General features: G+C 41.0%; 1 protein-coding gene across 2 annotated transcripts in view; it reads right to left on the reverse strand.

The window, feature by feature from the left end:
* SUGCT (succinyl-CoA:glutarate-CoA transferase) overlaps positions 1-19,781 on the reverse strand; it is a 688,910-nt gene that overhangs the window by 88,983 nt on the left and 580,146 nt on the right. Inside the window, exon 13 of one of the 2 annotated variants that reach the window (XM_029233791.1) lies at positions 13,507-13,570. In XM_029233791.1, coding sequence (XP_029089624.1) covers positions 13,507-13,570 — 64 coding nt within the window. Of the gene's footprint in view, positions 1-13,506; positions 13,571-19,781 lie in introns of those variants that run through there. The other variant, XM_029233792.1, reaches the window with a different exon arrangement.

Genomic DNA, 19,781 nt, shown 5'->3' on the forward strand with positions numbered 1-19,781 from the left:
GCTACTCAGTCATACATCTTAAATTCTCCACATCTTGCTACTTAAACCCTACCCCTTAATCACCTCATCATCTTTGTCACATTTAAAAAATTTCCTTCCACTTAATCAACTCCATTTTCTAAGCTAGAGTACGAACAATTGTGCAGGATTCTACTAAAGCAGCTTTCCTGAGGCTCAATGAAGAGGAAGCATTTTCTTCTTAAGTGATTTCTTTAGATCCCAGGATAGTTTTTGCTTCTAGTGCAAGAGCATCACCATGTGAGCTGTTCCTGATCTGCACTTCGGTGTTGCCCTCAATCCATTTCCATTTTTAATGCCTTTGAACAAGGCTCTCACGGGTGGAGGCTGCACCAGCTTGAAGTAAAGGTGCCCCACTCCCACTACAGCCACTCAGCCACCCAGACACCCCCGTGGCCGTGCTCCTGGCTGACCCTCTCCTGCCTGGTGTTCATGGGTGTTCAGCCCTCACAGGAGAAAGAAACCTCTCCTGACATTCTTCAGGACCCTTGGTCCCTCGAGCTAAGAAACAAGAAAAACTTCTGATCCTCAGAAGATGGGCAGCTTTCTATTTTGACTTCCCTCCCCTTTTGTTAGTGTCAACTAGCCAATTTCTCCAGTGAATGACCATTACAACCTGTTCCATGTGGCTCCAAGGGACACACGTGCCCAGTGGAGTGACCCACAAAATGCTTTTCCATGGGATCTGAGTAAGAGCTCTGGAAAGAAAAGGGCACCACTGTCAAATAACTTCAGGAAACATGACATCTCCCTCTTGGAGACTCAAAGCTGTCTTAGAACATTCATGGATCTGAGAAATGCCAAGGTAGAGAAAATCCATGGACCTTTGTTTAAGGCAGTTTCCCAACGGTGTTGGACAAGAGAGTCATTTCTTGGTGAGACAGCTATGAGGACGTCAAGAAGCTGTAGGGTGTGCAGAGTGTATTTTGGAAATGCTGCACCGTTCTGCGGTCTTGCTCTCATTCCCCCTAAACAAGCTGTGACCTTCTCATCTGCAGTCTCTGAATCATTTTCACCTGCACGATCTGTCTAGCACAGTGCTGTTTCTGGAGGATGCTCTCACACCGCTGTGGTCTCCACTGACGCTGTGTGTACAACACATTTATCCAAGAGTTTCAAAGCTGGTTTGGCCCTACACACATATCTGGCAGCGACGGTCCAGGGTTCCCCGGTCCCCACTGCATTTCATTTGATTGGTCACTGTCAAACGCCCCATTAGACGAGCTCCTTGTCAGTCAGCACTTGGCACAGAGTAGATACTAGATAAATGTTCAATGAAAGAATGATTTGTTTTACTGTATTTCTTAGAGAAATATGCATGATTATTTCAATGTCCCATGTTTGAAAAATAATAATGTGGCTAGTTTTATTTTCCCCCAAGAGTTGTGGCTACTGTAGACACTGCTGAGAGTTTATTAATTATCTACAACGTGCTTCCACTTACTCCTACGTGCTGGGTCCTTGGCATGAATTGTTATTTAATTATCGTAATTATCTTAAGTGTTTGATCTTCATATTGCAGAGAAGACAGATGTCACTGAGACAGGTCAGGAAGGCTGATCAGGAAGGCCTACTATCGCCAACCATTTCTGGCAGAGCTGAGTTTGTACTCAGGTCTCCCTGACGGAGCCTAAATGCACTCCTCTCTACACCACACATATACGCCCCATGCACATGGGAAAACAGCATAGAAGTTAGCTGATTTTTTCTAGTAATCATATATATTATTGCGGTAATATATATAACACAAAATATACCATTTCAACCTTTTTTCATGTGTGCAATTCAGTGGCATTGAGCACATTCACATTGTTGTGCGACCATCACCACCATCATCTCCAGAACTTTTCCATCTTCCCCAACTGAGACTTTTCACCCATTAAACCCTAACTCTCCATTCCTCCCCCACCCAGACCTGCGGAACCACCCTTCTACTTTCTGTCTCTATGAATTTAACTACCCTAGGTCCCTCATATAAGTGGAATCGTACAGAATTTGTCACTAATTTTTTTTTTTTTTTTTGGCAGCACCGTGTGGCATGCAGGATCTTAGTTTCCCAGCCAGGGATCAAACCCGTGCCCGCTGCAGTGGAAGCACTGAGTCTTATCCACTGGACCGCCAGGGAAGTCCCTAACTTTTAAATTCCTGCTCTGGCCATAGTATCAACCACTCACTTGGAAAAAATATCACTGTAACGTTCTTGTACCAGCACAACACTGTTTGCAGGTTAATTAAAGTTGCTTGAAGGGAACTGGCTTTAACTTGAAAATAAACCCAGCCCCCAGCGAGCAAGAAGAAATTTGCCCACATAGTACCAGTGCCACAGAAAGGTCACTGCAAAGATGAGAAATCTGGGTAAGTCAGCGTGGCAGCTTAACATCACGGGTCTTTTGATGATTGAAACCTGCATGTATGTCCCAAATAATTCCCCCCCCCCCTTTCAAACTGCTTTTCTGTTAATGTGTGAAAACAGCACAACTTGAGGGAAATGTAATCCACATGTTTTGGTGCATTTACACTTATATGCTCTTGAGACTTGAAATGGCCTAACAATACATTTTCTGATGGCTTTTTTTTCATAGAAACACAATAATAGACTGAAAACCAAACTTAATCCCCAAAGGACGGAGGCTCAAATCAAAGTTCAAATTCTTGAATTTTAACATTCTTTTTTTTTTTTTTTTTTTCCCAGTACGCGGGCCTCTCCTGTTGTGGCCTCTCCCGTTGTGGAGCACAGGCTCTGGACGCGCAGGCTCAGCGGCCATGGCTCACAGGACCAGCCACTCCGCGGCATGTGGGATCTTCCCAGACCGGGGCACGAACCCACGTCCCCTGCATCGGCAGGCGGACTCTCAACCACTGCACCACCAGGGAAGCCCTTAACATTCTTAAATAAATTTCCAAGCTCCTCTTTAAATGAAACATTTAAAATATGTTAATCAGCCTTTAGACTAAAGTTGTAAGATAAAAAACTCAATAACTGGCTCAACCTTCCTTTTGGGCTCAACTTTAGGGGACAGTAGGAAATAGGAAAAAGAGGGCAGATTTCAGAGATACTCAGATCTGGGTTCCCATTGGTGCTGCAATACTTAGCAAGTCTCAATTTTCTCAACTGTAAAATGGACGTAATAATGTATGGCTTACTGAATTTTCCTAGAGATTAAACAAATCGTAGGCATAAAGGGCTCAGAGAGAGACAGAGAGAGAGAAAACTACTCAACAGATGTTCACTTACATTCCCTTGTTTCAAATTTGAATATTCCACGGCAATGAAGCTATTAAAATCTATTCACAAAATACCTTATATGCAGTACTGTAAATTACATTTTTCCTTTAAACTGAAAGAATGCAAAAATCAATGTCATCAAAGCAAGACAAGGCACTAAAAGGTGAAGTCAGTTACTTAAGTTCACGTATCAACTTGAAGGCCCAGCAACCAAGAGAATGCAGTTTATGAAGAGTTTATGGGAGGTAAACTGTCGAGGATATTCTGTAAGTCTATGTGGGGTAGGATTTCTCTAGCTTTTTGTGCCTGCAGCATCTTGTTGATGCTTTTATCTCACTATACTCTCTTCTGAAATCCCCCAAATGTCTTGTACTACCTTATTTTTCATTTTTAATCTAATTAAAATCAGGTTTTCTCTTAATTGCTTGAAAAGCATATGGCTTCTTGCAATAACCTGGAGTATAGGGTTCATTGGAACACTTTCAACAGACACAGGGTTCTGAGTAGTTTTGACTAACGGGTCACCCACCCTGAGAGTCACATGGCCACCGTGACTTACATGATGCTCTGATGAAGGACAAGTTAGGAAGCATTTCAAGGCCCCTCATCCCTCCCCCTCTAGGCAGTGTCCTAATCTTACGCAAAGGATGAGCCCAGGGACACGGTGACTGCTAATGCCATACCAGATAAAGATATGACTATAGGGGGATACGGTCCCAAAAAACTCGGTACAGAGCTCACACAGAGAAGACAGCATTCACTCCTGCTGAAAAGGAGATAAGCAATGAATTTCAAGACCCAGCTCAATGCCAAATAAATCCTTAAGGTTTGGAGGTGATGGCATAAGTGGGATATTGCACATGACCCCTTGGTTAGGTTAAAATATCTGAAGGTTCTTATGTAACCCTTTTACTACCATTTCTTCACCTCCACCAACACTTATTAATATTTACAGTACAGTGTGTGCCTCGTCAAAATTAAACTATAATCCTTTGATATAAGAAGATAGCTAACTCTACTGATATTTTCTCTGGCTAAGTCTTCTTAACAGGAGTAAATCTTGACACCTTAAGGAACCATACTTAAAGAAAACAATTTTCCCCTGGGATGCAGCCCACTTGTCATCTCTTCATGGACCACAGAGTCCCTGCCTGGCAATGCTGGAGGACAGCAAAGCCATTCCTCTCTCAGAGAGGACTAAAATGACCCCTTCTCCAACCCTAAATAAACCCGGCAATGAGGTCAAGCAACTCCTCCCGGCTGAAGCCCACTTGGAGGCAAAGTTAATGTCACTTCCTAATTATCCAAGTTAACTCCACAACACGGAAGTCCAAACTGGAAGATAATTTCAAGCCTTTTGTATTTAGCTATTACATAGTATCCGATTCTACTTCTCCAGCCAGTTCACATGCCTAATTACATTTAATTAATTTATTCTTTAAAGATCTAGCATAAAGTCAGTATTTAAATAAGATCCAGAAAAAGACTTCTCTGGGTACCCAGTGAAAGCTGGCAGCAGCGAATATAGCAAGGACTCCAGAATTGATCCCAGAAAATGCCTGATCCACCTTTTAAGACAAAAATGACAAGAAATGCTTTACCATCATTGAGACTTCCACTCTTTCGGTGCTTCCTGTGGCTTTTTATTTTTGTTTTTATTTTGCTTTGATTTCTATGTTTGGGGTGACATTCAGTGGTCTAATCAGATGATGTCAAATACACCTCTAACCTCAGGGGTCATTCTGCATAGTGATACTTGAGAAAACACCCCAAACAATGTAGAAGTCCAATTAAGTATGCACCCAGGAAAATTCTTTAGCCATATTTAGAAATATGAATTTCTAATAGTGAAAACAACTCTGCACCCCAGAACTTCACTGATAACTCAGGACTGATTTCGAACATGAGTTTCTGGCCTTTTGGACAGATGCACTTATCTTAGCGCCTCGGTTGATGAAGATGGTTGAAGAGGAACAACTGAGATCTTGGCCACCTTCCCAGTTCCGAGTAACAGGAACGTGAATTCCCCGAGCGTGAAAGCCCAGCTCTCACGGAATATTTCTTCCTCATGGCACAGATAAGCATCGTTGATGGAGATCCCTAAGTCATATCAGCGATGGTAACTTGCCTCTTAGGGCTTCTCCAGTTGCTGATGGAAAGACATTCCTGGGGATGCTATTCCCTCCTCCTGTTTCCTCCCTGCTCTCCTAGGAAGGGAAGTCACTCTGGCTATTCATTTCTCACTGAACGGTAACAATGTCTACGACCCTGCCTCATGGGAACGGGATTTCCAGGGAAGGCTGCAGGCACTCTGTCAAATCACCTGAGAATATGCTGATTTATTTAACTCTCAGGGCATTGCCGTGGGTTAAGGGTTTAATCAAGTTAAAAATAATTGAGGACTTTGGGAAGTACCATGGCTAGTCTATTTGAAAATCCACTTCCCTGCCAGCTCTCTCTCATTCTGTTGACAGACTATAGACCCTTCTTTTCATCTCTTTCCTCTTTTTTACCACTTAGCCTGGTCCCTGAAGGAGTATGCTCTTTCTAGAACATAGATTATGCACTATACACAATGCGAAAACTTTGCACACTCTTCCTGTTGTCATCTGAAAGATTTTTCTACCTGGAAGGAATAACTTATCTCACCTTTCACTCTCAGATTGGTTTTACTTAAAATTCCTTATGAGAACTAACATATTTAAACTTTACGGAGGAAGACAAGCTGAAACTTTTGTGCCTCTTTAATTTGTCTTTTTCCCTAGTAAGATTTGTGACAGCTTTCCCCATTGCTGTTATCCATTACTGAAATTTAACTAAACTTTGAGGATTTGTGATTTCAGAAGCATCATCTAATTTTCTATGTAAAGGGGAAAAAAAGCTAAAAGTAACGGGGAAAGCTGAAGGCGTGTATAGCACAGAGAGGAAGATCTGCAACCATGCCAGAGACTAGGTGGTGACTCCATTTAGTATATGTACTTCAAACTGGAAACAAACTAAGAAGTAAAATAGATCTCTTTCAGATAGCTTCCACAGGTAGTCAATCTGTTCATAAAAAAATGCATACTGCTTTAAATTGTCACAAATCATCTTTTCAGTTATTTTCCATCTAGTAGCTTTTTTTTCCTAATTATCATCCAGAAAACGTCTGTTAGGTACTTCCTTGGTACAGAGGGTGCTAGTTAGAGTTTAAATGACAGCATCTTTGCCCTTCAGGAGCTTTACAAAAGAAAGGTGTCTTAGATCATCACTTATAAAAAAGTCTTGCAAAACATTTGGAAATACAGTATGTTAGATAATCAAATAAAGAAGTACATTCAGCTTCTTAGAAAGTCACTATAAAAATCCAAATGTCAATATTCGAATACTTTGGTTTGAGCTACATTAATTCATAGCGGTGACTGTTCTTCCTGTATCCAACGCTCACTAGCTAAAAATTGTTGCAGGTTCCAAATACAAATATTAAAATACTGTGGGGAAAAACTTAAGAAAAGTTTTATTTAAAAGAACTTAGAGCTGCTTTCTGAAAACACAGATCAAGGGACCAGCAGGCAAGGGTAATTCAATTTAAAATCATTTTGCACGATAGAAGACGGCTTCCCTCTCACAGCCCTGATACACTCACCACTCAAATACTTCCCAGAAGTGCTGCTGGAATCAAATGACCACCGTGCACATTTACGGGGAGGTATTGGTAAAAGGTTATGGTGAGAAACTAGAGGTATGCATCAAACTCTACTTCAGTGACATCCTTTGAAGTTTGGAACTCAGCACCAAGGCTGTTCTGGCACCTACACACTACACGGAAGGACAACGTGTTCCTTTCTGGCTACAAGGCCAATAGCCAGCGGTATTATAAGAAGATGCAACTAGTGAACGGCTCAGTGGAAAGTGGCAGTCCTTTGGAATGTGATAACTAGTGTAAGATCTTCCCACTAAAATCACAAATAACGTGATGTTTATGTGATGGCCCATCTCTTATTGAGGAAATGTCGTAGGACCTTTAATGTCCTTCTTCACCTCCGTAATTAACAAATGAGAATTTTATCAGTTTCACAGTTTAAAATTCAGGACATTAGAAGTTTTATAAAAATTTTCAATGGAGTTAGAAGCATTTTAGAAATTACACCTAAAAGCAGTCAGTGAGAACACCTGCCCAACCACGTTTGACATTCCTCCCAATTTCCTCCTCTGGGTCCCACTTCACCCCCAGATAGTAGAGACCTGAGACCTCAGCATAGATCTCCTTTACATTTTGATCTGTTTGTAATGTGACCATTAGCTCTATCTGAGGTCTTATTCTCCTGGCCTCTGGCTACCTCTCCAGGGTCATCTCCATTCCTGCCCTTTCTCAGCTCCTCCGGCACCACGCTCAGCACCTCCCCATCCCTCCCTCAGCCCACACCAGTTTGGCCCAGCTGACAACTGGTCGTAGGTCACGTGTCTGCTTACATTTCATTCTCAGGGACACCTTTGCTGATCCCACGCTCTAGGTGAGGCTTCCCTCATCTGCGCTTTCAGGCCATCCTGCTGTTGCCTCTGGTTCTCCACGGAAACGCCCATCTCACTTTTCTGAATTTATTATTCAGAATAACAAAAAAATTTCCTGGCAAACTGTAAGCTCCATGAGTGACTGGGCCCGTCCTGGGTACAGCCCTAACACCAGAGCTTCATATAACGTATGGGACACGGTAGGTTTAGTGAGTTAAGTTGTGTGTGTGAGTGTGGGTGTGTTTAAAGTTTTAGCACTCAACCAGGTTACCTTAGTTAATTATGAGCAAATTAGTAGACTGTGCCCACTGTGCTGACACTTCTGTCACTAAACGAATGGTGAGCTAAAACTGCTGACTGACTACTCCACTCACCAGGGGCTCACAGAACACCAGATTACTTAAGCTGGGCAAAGAGATATGATGCATCTTCTCATTTATACTCCAATTAATAACTAGTTTTCTTTGTATCTTTCTACCCTTAACTGTAAAATAGGATTTAAAGGTCGAATGAGAGAGTAGTTTAATAAACAAGAATGAAAGAATGATAGTATTAGCAGAACTACATTTCATATTTAGAGATAATTCATGACTATTAACTAGTTTGCATGTTTTAACTATGACACGTATATACACAAATGAAATTTCTGTCTTAACTGTTTACTAGAGATTGGAGGTGGTGGGAAACGATATGAAAAGGGAGCATGTTACAATAGATATAAATTAACAAAGGAGATAGTTTGGACTATACTACTTCATTTATTATTTTAATATTGGTAATGGTTACAAATATTGGAACAATGTATTAAGTGCTGACGATAATTATTTAAGTAGCAAAAAGAAATTTTGAAGAGGTAAATAATTTCCCATTCCTGTTCAAAGTGTCTTCACCATTGGTGGACGAGCACCTTTAAGGTTTTAATCAATTAGCACTCTCCTATACAGGAATTCTAATGTGAGAATCTGAGGGAATGCTGTGGATTTATACATCTCTAAAAAAGGTGCCATAAATACTGTTCTCCAAGAGACAAATTTCTCATAATGACTAAGATGGAAAATCCTTCAGGCAAATTAGTGCAACATGTAGAAAATTCAGTACTGTTCACAAGAGATTCATTAATAACAAAGGTAATATAAATAAGTAGTTTTAATTATGATTTTCACTGTAAATATAAAGATGCAGACATATATGTAAATCAGCAGAACTACATTTAATGAATCCAAAAATGTGTATCCACTGGCTAACTAGAAAACAGTGCAGCATAAACACCACTTTTAACTACACCCACCTGTCCTGTTTTGGCAGATTCGCCTCACTGAGGCATTGTGGGAGAATCTGAGTTATTTCTACAGCATTCATGAGGTTCCCAATGAGGACATTCCTTACAAAAAAAGGTGGAACTATCATCTGTAAATAATATCAATGAAAAGGACAAATCACAGGAAAATTTTAAATTATTTACTGATAAATTCTCTTTGCATTTAATATCTCATCCTGTCTGAGTGGTCTCTTACTGGGATACACTGAATTAGGAGATACAATAGCAACTTCTTATCTTATGTCTATGAGCAGAATTGTCTCTCCCCTTCATGGGGAGTCCGGATGTGCTGCCCTCTAAAGACACTCAGATACTAATTCCAAAAACAATCTAAACACATCCATTTCATCTCAAATCTGAGACTTCCTTTGTTGGTAATTCTATAGAGAGAATATAAGGTCAGTCAATAAGACAGATATACCAAAAAGATGCCTAAGCCCTATAAAAATTAAAGAAACAAAAATAAAAATTTCCAAAAGGAGATTAAAAAGAGATTGCTGTAGACCTGAGAATTATATTGTAGTAAATTGAATTTTGGGCCCTAGTTATTTACCCCTCCCTCTGCCCATGCCTTCACCATGTAACTTTACAGTTTCTCTTAAAAAGAGAGATATATTTTCCCCAACCCCATATAGCCTAACACTTGCTTTGGCCAATGAGTTGTGGGCAGAAGGGTCTGTTAGTTCTGCAAAAGCTCTTAAGTGGCATTGGGGTTTCTGTTTGCCTTCTTGCTCTTCTGGCATTGCCATGAGAAGAAATGAGAGGCACATGGAGCAGAACTGGGCCTAACTCACACTGGAGCCAAGTCCAGCCAGACGTGCATCTAGAAGCAAAGCCACCCAGGCAAGTCCAGCCTCGATCAGTCATCTACCATCCAATCCACATGCACAGAATAAATAAATGCTTATGCTTGAATGTTACTGAGATTTTTGTGCTTATTTGTTACACAGCATTATCGTGAGAATAGCTAACTGATACACATACATTAAAGTGAGCAAAAGAGGTATGCATTCTCCTTTAGGAGTCTGAAAAAATATTTCCTTCTTGATTGACTGTTTATTTATTTACCAAGGAAAGTCAGTAAATGCACATCTGACTGATAGAGAGTTACATCCAATGAGTTCATTCTAGGTTGGCCTCTGACTTACTTTTTCCCTTACTATCATGCTAATAACTGTTATTAACTTTCAAATGTTTATCTTATTCTCTCATGTGTTGGGGATATCAATGTGGTATGACCTCATCTGTAAACTTGTGGAATTAAATTAGATCGGTGTTTCTTGAATTATTCTTTAGGGACCCATGGTTCCAAAGAGGTGTTTGGAGGAGTATAGCATGATGAAAGCAGGGGAAAAAAGGTAAAGAGTTGGAGTGCTAACTTATCAATTGCAAAATTCGACTTTGCTCTGTTTTAGATAGTTAGACTTCATTTGAGAAATCAGTTCCACTGTTTAAAAATTAAAGTCAAAAACTACTGGACAAAATGCTTTTTCAAGTCTTCTCATACTGAAAGCACTATGATCACATTTTTTGGCTTTGACTACCCCCTTCTCTTTCTCGCTATTACCACGTCCTTAATTTCAGATGCCGACTGTAACCTGAAGTCTTGTAATAACTTCCTAACTTGGCTCCCTGCTTTAAGTTACAAGTTGTGTTATTTCACTCCTCTGCTTAAACCTAGAGTAAAACTAAACCTAGTGGGGCCTTGAGGCTCTGCTTCTCTCTTCAGTCTCCATTCCTGCCCCTCTTCCTTCACTACTTATTTATTCATTATTTAATTTTTAATTTTTTAATTTTTTAATCTTTATTGGAGTATAATTGCTTTATAATGTGTTAGTTTCTGCTGTACAACAAACAAAGTGAATCATATATCCCCATATTCCCTCCCTCCTGAGCCTCCCTCCCACCCTCCTTATCCCACCCCTCTAAGGTGGTCACAAAGCATCAAGCTGATCTCCCTGTGCTATGCAACAGCTTCCCACTGTTGCATTTTACATTTTACATTTGGTAGTGTATATATGTCAATGCTACTCTCTCACTTTGTCCCAGCTTCCCCTTCCCCTCCGTGTCCTCAAGCCCATTCTCTACATCTGCATCTTTAGTCCTGCCCCGCCACTAGGTTCATCAGTACCGTTTTTTTAGATTCCATATATGTGAGTTAGCATACGGTATTTGTTTTTCTCTTTCTGACGTACTTCACTCTGTATGACAGACTCTAGGCCCATCCACCTCATTACAAATAACTCAATTTCGTTCATTTTTTATGGCTGAGTAATATTCCATTGTATATATGTGCCATGTCTTCTTTATCCATTCATCTGTCTATGGACACTTAGGTTGCTTCCATGTCCTGGCTCTTGTACATAGAGCAGCAATGAACATTGGGGTACATGACTCTTTTTGAATTTTGAGAAAATTTGAATTTTCTCAGGGTATATGCCCAGTAGTGGGATTGCTGGGTCATATGGTAGTTCTATTTTTATGTTTTTAAGGAACCTCCAAACTGTTCTCCACAGTGGCTGCACTAATTTACATTCCCACCAACAGTGTAGGAGGGTTCCCTTTTCTCCACACCCTCTCCAGCATTTATTGTTTGTAGATATTTTGATGATAGCCATTCTGACCAGTGAGAGATGATACCTCATTGTGGTTTTGCATGTCTCTGAGTGATGTTGAGCATCTTTTCATGTGTTTGTTGGCCATCTGTATGTCTTCTTTGGAGAAATCTTTCCTCACTTTCCGTTCTCGTTTAAAGCATACCCAGCTCTTTCCCACCTCAGAGCCTTCTCATAAGCTGGTCCCTCTGCTCGAATGCTCTTCCCCTATTCTTCAATGTCAACTTCTAACTCTCCTTCAGTTCTCAGTGTCCAAGTCATCCTCTCAGAGAGGCTTTTTCTGATCAACCTAAACTATCACAGGTCCCTCTGTCCCCGTTACTCTCTACGAAGCACACCGTTCATACCCCTTCTTTGCACGTATCATGACTTACAGTTACAGAAACATTTGTTGGTTGCTTTTACTATATGACTTTCCATTGAGTATGAGCTTCATGTGGCCAAGGGCCAAGTTGCCTGGTTTATTTTTGCATTCCCAGGACCCAGAGCCTGGCACATAGTACATACTCAATAATATAAATGAATAAATGACTTTCTTAGCTTTTATCAACATGCTTTTTTCCCACTACTTTTCTATACCATATAGCATTTCCCTGTTAACATGTGATCCCAGTTTCTGATATGCTTATACCTGCTCTCTCTCTTAGTTACCTCCCTTAATTCATGTATAACGTTCCTTATACTCCTGAATATCAGAACTTTCTCCTTCAATTTGCTTTATTCATCATACTTCCTTCCTCTCATTCTTTTTGTTGGCCAGTGGCCATGATCTGATCTGTTCTAGGACATTATTATCCAGCTGATCCCAAATCTTACAATTAGGCTATACCCACAACCAACTTAACAATAGCAGTTATTCAAGAAATGAGATCTGATACCTATAGAAGTAAATACTTATGTCATTTGACAGATGTGACTGAGGGATTTGGGAAATACCCACATTTCAAGCAAGGCGACCAGGATATAGTTTCAGGAAAACAATGACCAAAGTTATATTCTAACTGATTTCCTTATTCTCTGTCAAAAGAAGAGAAAAAAAATGCGTATGATTTGTGTATAGCCTAGGAAATAGGGATGCGATGGACAAGAATGTGGAGTGTCTTTCTAGCAATGACCAGAGTAGAGACAGCAGATCTGAGGAACGGTAATGTCACGATCACTAGAGAAGTGCAGTCTGTTGGGGCCAATAGGTCGATCATAAGCTCTCACTACAGTTTGGATGCTCTGAGAGTCAGGCCTGAGGTTTCTCCCTAGAAGTGAAAAACCTGGCACTTTGACCTAAGGCCAAAATGTCTTCAGTGAGTTTGTTTGGTATGAGTCAAGTTACAAATATTCAATATATTCTGAGTTTACTGAAAACATTTAGTTTCTTGATCGACAAAGCTAAGATCCATACCTTAAACCACAGTTCAGAAAAAAAAAAAAAGAAAAAAAAAATGCCCTGGCCTGAGCAGTCAGTAGCCTTGCTTGGACACCACCTCTATGGTGCCTGCCTTTCTTTCTCATTCTCATACAAACCAAGCGTAACTTCAGAACATTTTCCATATCTATCGCCATCTATCTGTTGGCCATAAAGCACTTGTGTGAGTACGTGATTCCACAGAATGGAGTTAGGTAATACAAGCATTTTTTTGTCACCCAGACAGAGTGAAGACACAAGTCCACAGCCTCAGCAAACACGCTTGTGGGTGTGATTCTAGGGTTCCCCTTTTACCCAAAATGAAAAGTTTAGATAATGTCTTGACAAGTTGTTTGGAGGGTCATCAACTACTTGCAGTGATCAGCACAGGGGACAAGTTCATGAAGGAAGGAGTTAAGAAAAATAAAAATTTTCAAACCTGGGACTGATATCTTTCCCACAGTCGGATGTTTCATCTCCATAACGAGGCCATTGTGCAACACCTTAAAATGTAAAAACAGAGAGAAAAATAACTTACAAAGTAAAATTATCTTCAATCTCAAGGAATATGCAAAGCCACCTGTTCAATCCATTGAAGAAAGATATTGCAAAACAGATTTGTTTTAACATCTTTATTGGAGTATAATTGCTTTACAATGTTGTGTTAGTTGCTGCTGTATAACAAAGTGAATCAGCTCTACATATTCATATATCCCTATATCTCCTCCCTCTTGTGTCTCCCTCCCACCCTCCCTATCCCACCCCTCTAGGTGCTCACAAAGCACCGAGCTGATCTCCCCATGCAATACAGCTGCTTCCCACTAGCTACCTATTTTTCATTTGGTAGATGTATGTCCATGCTACTCTCTCACTTGAAATGTTACTTTGAAAGTAAATATTTGAGGTTAAAATGTTTCCATCTTATATTAAACCCAGTGAAGCCAAAAAGAATTCGAAGACTCAAGGGTTAGCAAACTTGACTTTTATAAAGTCTTCCCACCCTTAAAAATGTTATTTGCTCCTAAATACAGGGTGTGATTTTCCCCCTTTCATCTATGCTTGATCCTCTGAATATTAAAGCTCAGCCTTTGCCTGCATGACCTCATAGCAGGATTGGGCCAAGGTCAACTGCAGAAGGACAGGATGGGAGGAACCAGGAACTGGAGCCCTGGAAGTTTATTCAGCGGAAGGGGTGGGGAGTCAGTCCAGTTTGAAAGGTGAATCAGAGTATCCAGAAGGCCCAGTGACTGTGGGAAGTAGACCGATCAGAGCTGCTGTGACAAGCAATGAGCAGAGACAGCTGACAGGGAGTACTGCGTAGGACCAGGTCAGAGGCCTGAGCAGGAGACTGAAACCAGAGATGTTCTCAGTGGTAACAAGGCCTTACTCATAAGACTAGGTTTCATAACTAGGACTCCACTACCCTGGAGTCAGGGGGATGGAGACAACTGAGAAAACAAAAAGCCAGGAACCCCATCCTAGAGGGCTGATTCGATCTCATGCATTGGACCAAGATAGGTATTTGGTGTCCCATCAAGAACACAAGGTAGACTTGACCTCGGGGTTAAGACTCAAGGCAGTTACTAGGACAGGGACATTCTAGCAGAGCCCAACCAACAGAAATGTGACTTGATGCTGAATTGCTCGGCTACAGAAACAGAGCTACTTAAATCCTTGGCACCGTAGTTTAAATCCTTTAAACTATATAAATCCTTGGCTGTAGTTTTTCCCAGGGGGTGGGCAGGAAAAGAAAATCTGCCAGAGATCAAGTGCCCTCCAGCTGTAGGTAAAGGATGAGATGACGGTATGGAACTAGATTCTAGAACATAAAACATGAATTACTGGAGGCAAAGTGTTCTGTCATACGCAAAGGAAAATGCTACAAAGTTGTCTTCTTTTGTTAGTTTAGTTTTTAACAACTGGAGGCTACCTGAGTATACTGTTTCAAAGAACCCCCAAATTCAGTTTTTTATTACTATTACTGGATCTTCAGTGAGACACATATGGGTGACTTACATATGAATAGTGCTTCACCTGCACTATCTACCAAATGCAGAGCTTCTCTCTTCCTGTTCCACACAAAGAAGTATTTCAGTGGCCCTGTGAACTTGTGGACCACAATTTCATGCTATCATCCCAAAGAGTAGCAGTAGTAATGGTTCTCTAGCATTTTGAGCCTCAGGTAAAAGCAAGATCTGCACATGCCTATCCTTACCATAATCTTTCCACAGAGCAAAAGAGCATGAAATAAATAAACCAATAAAAATGTTTTCTCACTTGGAATACTCAGGGAGAGAGGACACATTTGTTGGCTTTCATCTATTTCCGGTGAGCTTATTGGTCACGTTACGGAATAAGCCATCCATACGACAACCTCCTGGATGACTTTTTAAGGTTAGAACTATAACTCTGCTATGGCTAAATATCCTGGCTTCCACTGTTTTCTTTGGGAATGGTCGCCACTTTGGGGGTGATGCTCTTTACACGACCATGTCAAACCTCCCCATTAAGGGTGATGCCACACCATAAGGAGATCTTTCCAGGGATGCCTTGCCTTTCTTTTGGAATTGCCAGTTTTGCACCCAAGAGCTGGCCAGAGAAAATTCTTGCCGGTGTTTGAGCTGTGCTATAATTTAATTCTGGTGTGCCTCATTCTCAGCACCCGCCCAGCACAGCCTCCTCCTTCGTGGGGGTGAGGGCTAAAAGCCAACGCGAGGTGCTAAATCTCAGTTCTACTGAGGACAGGAACAAAAATACCACGCTAAATTTCACTCGAAACAATTATCTGCACACTGAATCATTCTTCTCTTCTCGTATCTCTGTTGCCCTCCTGACTACCTCTTTGTAATAACGCTGCAGTGCTACTCACAAAAGACAAAAGTGAGTGTTCTCAGCTAAATATAACTTAACTGATAGTGTTAAAATTAATTAACGCTGAATTTTAATCATGTAGCAAACGTTAAGTGTCAAACGTGAAGGGGTAGTTGTTAAAGGTCAAGGGACATACGTCAAAGTTTGTAAAGCAAAAGCTAGCAGTTGATTGAAGTTTTTCATGGAAGCAGCTTAAGGAGTGTAGTTCCTTCAGCTCTAACCCTCACTGCTGTCTATAGGTGACAATCCCAATATGAAACTTTCTTAATCTAACTGGATCAATTCCTTTGCATTGACAATTGTTCAGTTTTAAGCAGAAATGCAAATTCTTCTTACGCTTGAAAGGAAGGTAACTGCAGCCTCTCATTTTCTGTAGTATTTTATACAATTACGAGGCAAATGGGCTAGTCTGAGCTCCCATCTTCAGAAAGAATTGACTTATCTCCCTGCTTGGTTGCCACCCACCTTTTTATGTGAAGTCTGAGGTCCACCAAATTCCACTGGCTTTCTTCATGAATCAGGTCAGATTATCTCAGAACAACTGAGGCTGTGGCACTGCTGTCCCTGGAAACCCTGCCTGATGACTCGGAACCTTGGAAAACTCTCCAGCCTTGTTTGTTGGGCAAGTCCTGCTCTGCTTCATGACATATTCAAGAATCCCAGAACCCAGGCAGTCTGTCTGGATTTTCACATAACTCTCTCCCGCTGCACTTCAGGCCTGTGTCGCATCCTAACTTCACCGGAAATGCAGGAACTGCCACTTGTCACCGTTTGTACAACATTTCTTTGGGAATAGTTACTAAATGTTTCCCTTTCCTTTCCTCATCCAGGTGCAACGCCCCATTCTCTACTACCTTAACCAAGAAATTCAAATGTAGAGTGCTTCTTTTTCTGACCACTAACAACGCAATGGGGACCTCAGCCTTAGGGACCTCAAACTGCCATTTTCCTTGAAGGGAATTTCATGCCTGGATCCGCAGTCTGGCCATTCAGGATATTCTTTGTTTCATAATTAGTTATTTTAAAATAAGGCAAGGGGCCTTCCCAAGAACTCTGATGTGGATTTTGTCCTTCTCTTACTTATTTTATCCTCCTTCGATCTTTCATGGATTGGTAGCTCTTCTAAATTTCATTTCTTCTTGAAATTTCAAAAGCCTATTCTTGACAAGAACAGAATTGTAGACACTGCACCCATCTCTCCAGCACAGTATCAGGCCTATTTAAAATAAGGTCTCTCTTCTTCAAGAGTTTAACAGATTGACAGCCTAATGACAGAGTCAAATGGTAATGTATTAATGATGGGGGGGAAGAGAAAAATGTATACCTTAAAGCAATGTGGGAAATAAAATTTGAAGGGGAAGTGAGAAAGTCTTTTTATAAAGTCCTATGGCAGGAATGGCAGCAAAAAGTCTGTAATACAGCAGTAGCAAGAAAAAAAACGTTGAAAAAAACAAAAATCAATACTCACTATATAAGCAGTGAAAATCTCTACGGAAAGCAAGAGATCTGAGTCCAGAGTAGAATTAGCAAGCCATATTCAAATAAAAAGAGTGCCAGCATTAAAAGATGGACACAAATGATATGGGTGAAGACCTTATCAAAATCAATGGGGACTTCCCTGGTGGTGCAATGGTTAGGAATCCGCCTGCCAGTGCAGGGGACACAGGTTCCACCCCTGGTCCGGGGAGATCCCACATGCCGCGGAGTAACTAAGCCCATGCGCCACAACTACTGAGCCTGCACTCTAGAGCCCACGCACCACAACTACTGAGCCCGTGCACCACAACAACTGAAGCCCGCGTGCTCTAGGGCCCGTGCTCTGCAACAAGAGAAGTCACCACAAGTGAGAAACCCGCGCACCACGATGAAGAGTAAGCCCGCGCTCGCCACAACTAGAGAAAGCCCGCACACAGCAACAAAGACCCAACATGCCAAAAAAAAAAAATCAGTGTAATACCCTCAATGACATTAACAATGATGCACAAAAGATAATCCATCTATCCATTCGCTATGAATAGAGACATGACCTATCCATTCAATTTGACAAACATCACAGAGCACCTACATACTAGACGATATGGAAGGGCAGAAACTAAAAAAGATGAATGAACTGGCATTCAAAGTGCCTATAATTGGAAGGTAGGCAATGAGACTTGAGCCGATTTTTATAACAGTGTACGTTCCATAATGAAGGAGTAATATCCAATGAGCAAAAAGTAAGTAACTCTGTCTACCTTGGAGGAAGCTGAGGTTGTAAGTCAAGAGGTCAGTAAAAGTCACAGAACAAAGAAGATACTGAAATAAAACATTAGGTTGACAATTACAATGATAAATATAATAATGGCGGCTATCGCTCAACAAAACTCCTTAAGGGTCAGGCACTGTGTTAGGAGCTAAAGAGTTACCTCTTAGTGAGACGATTAACTAGACTAGGTAGAATTACTATCACCTGCATTTCCACTGATAAAGTGACGGAAGCCTAAAGAGGTTAAATACTTGCCCAAGGTTTCATAATTAATAAGTGGCTGACCTTGGATTATAATTTAGGTGTATCTGATCCTAAACTCTTAGCCAGCCGGACATTTAGTAAAAGGAAAAAGTAGACGAGCATAATTTGATTTACCATTAAAATAACTAGCTGATGTGGTCAATTCTGTAAAACAAATCAGTCAGTTCATTGCGGGGAGGGGACAGGTAATCCGCCAAATGGCTGGCTTTGCACCATGCAGCCCAGTTAATTAATGAACTGAAGTGTTCCCTTCTAGGTAGCCAAGGATAGTCTGGCTCCCACAGAAATAAAGGCTGTGGAAAGAGGAAGGATTTTGGTCCCAGCCTAGCACAGATGTTGAAGGGGACAGACCTAGAGGGTGACCTTGGGCAAGACACAAGTTCTCTGAGGCTCAGAACCCTCCTCAGTCAAAAGGGGGCAATGATACCTGTATCTCAGGCATTTGTAAGGATTAAGTGAGATGAGGACTGTAGAGCGGTGAGCATGGTGCCTTGGACAGAGTAAGCTCAAGATAAATGGCAACTGTTTATCATTACTGAAAGACTAGGTTAAACTCTGGCTCCACCAAGGATGAGCTGTGTGGCTTTGGGACACATTCACTCATGCAACAAACAAACGTTAAATGTATTAACGGTCATGATTAATAATAAGTATTAAATGCATATGAATGTGCTGGACATTGTTAAGTGCTAAGGAAAAGAAAAACTGGGTCACAGAACAAGCAAGGTCCTTGCCCTCAAAAAGCTTATAGGCTGTAAGGGAGACTTCTGAATTAAATGATACACACTGGTCTATTATTATTACATAATATCTGTTTAGTTCTCTGTTATATTTCCAGTGCCTTGAACATTATCTGGCACTATCTGGTAGATGCTCAATAGTATTTTGTAGGATCTATTGAATTAAATTTATTTATTTATTTGTTTGTTTGTTTAATTAAGTAGCAAGTAGCTCCTCCTGGTTTCTTCATTATATGGGTGGGGGAGTTGTAGGGAGTTCTCTGTTTTAAGCTTTTAATAAATACCTAAAGTTCTCAAGACACAGAACTATTTTACTGGGCTTCCAAAATATATTCACTTTTAAGAACTTAGTTTTTAAGTCCCATTGTTGCCCTGCAATTCCCTCAGCTTCCTAAAGCTTTCCAGGTGATGTTGAATCTGTCCTAGATACTGCGCATTCCAGAGGCCATGGTGAAGAAGCTCTGCAAGGATCATGGCCATTAACCATGAAGAAAACCCAAAAAGGGTGACCTATGAATTCAGCAGAAACAACGGGCACGCACATTACACATGTACAGTCCATCTGCCACACTTGAAGACAGTAATCATAGCATT

The sequence above is a fragment of the Monodon monoceros genome, unplaced genomic scaffold (assembly GCF_005190385.1).
Source record: "Monodon monoceros isolate NGI ecotype Baffin Bay Population unplaced genomic scaffold, NGI_Narwhal_1 Super_Scaffold_2, whole genome shotgun sequence".
Taxonomy (NCBI): Eukaryota; Metazoa; Chordata; class Mammalia; order Artiodactyla; family Monodontidae; genus Monodon; species Monodon monoceros.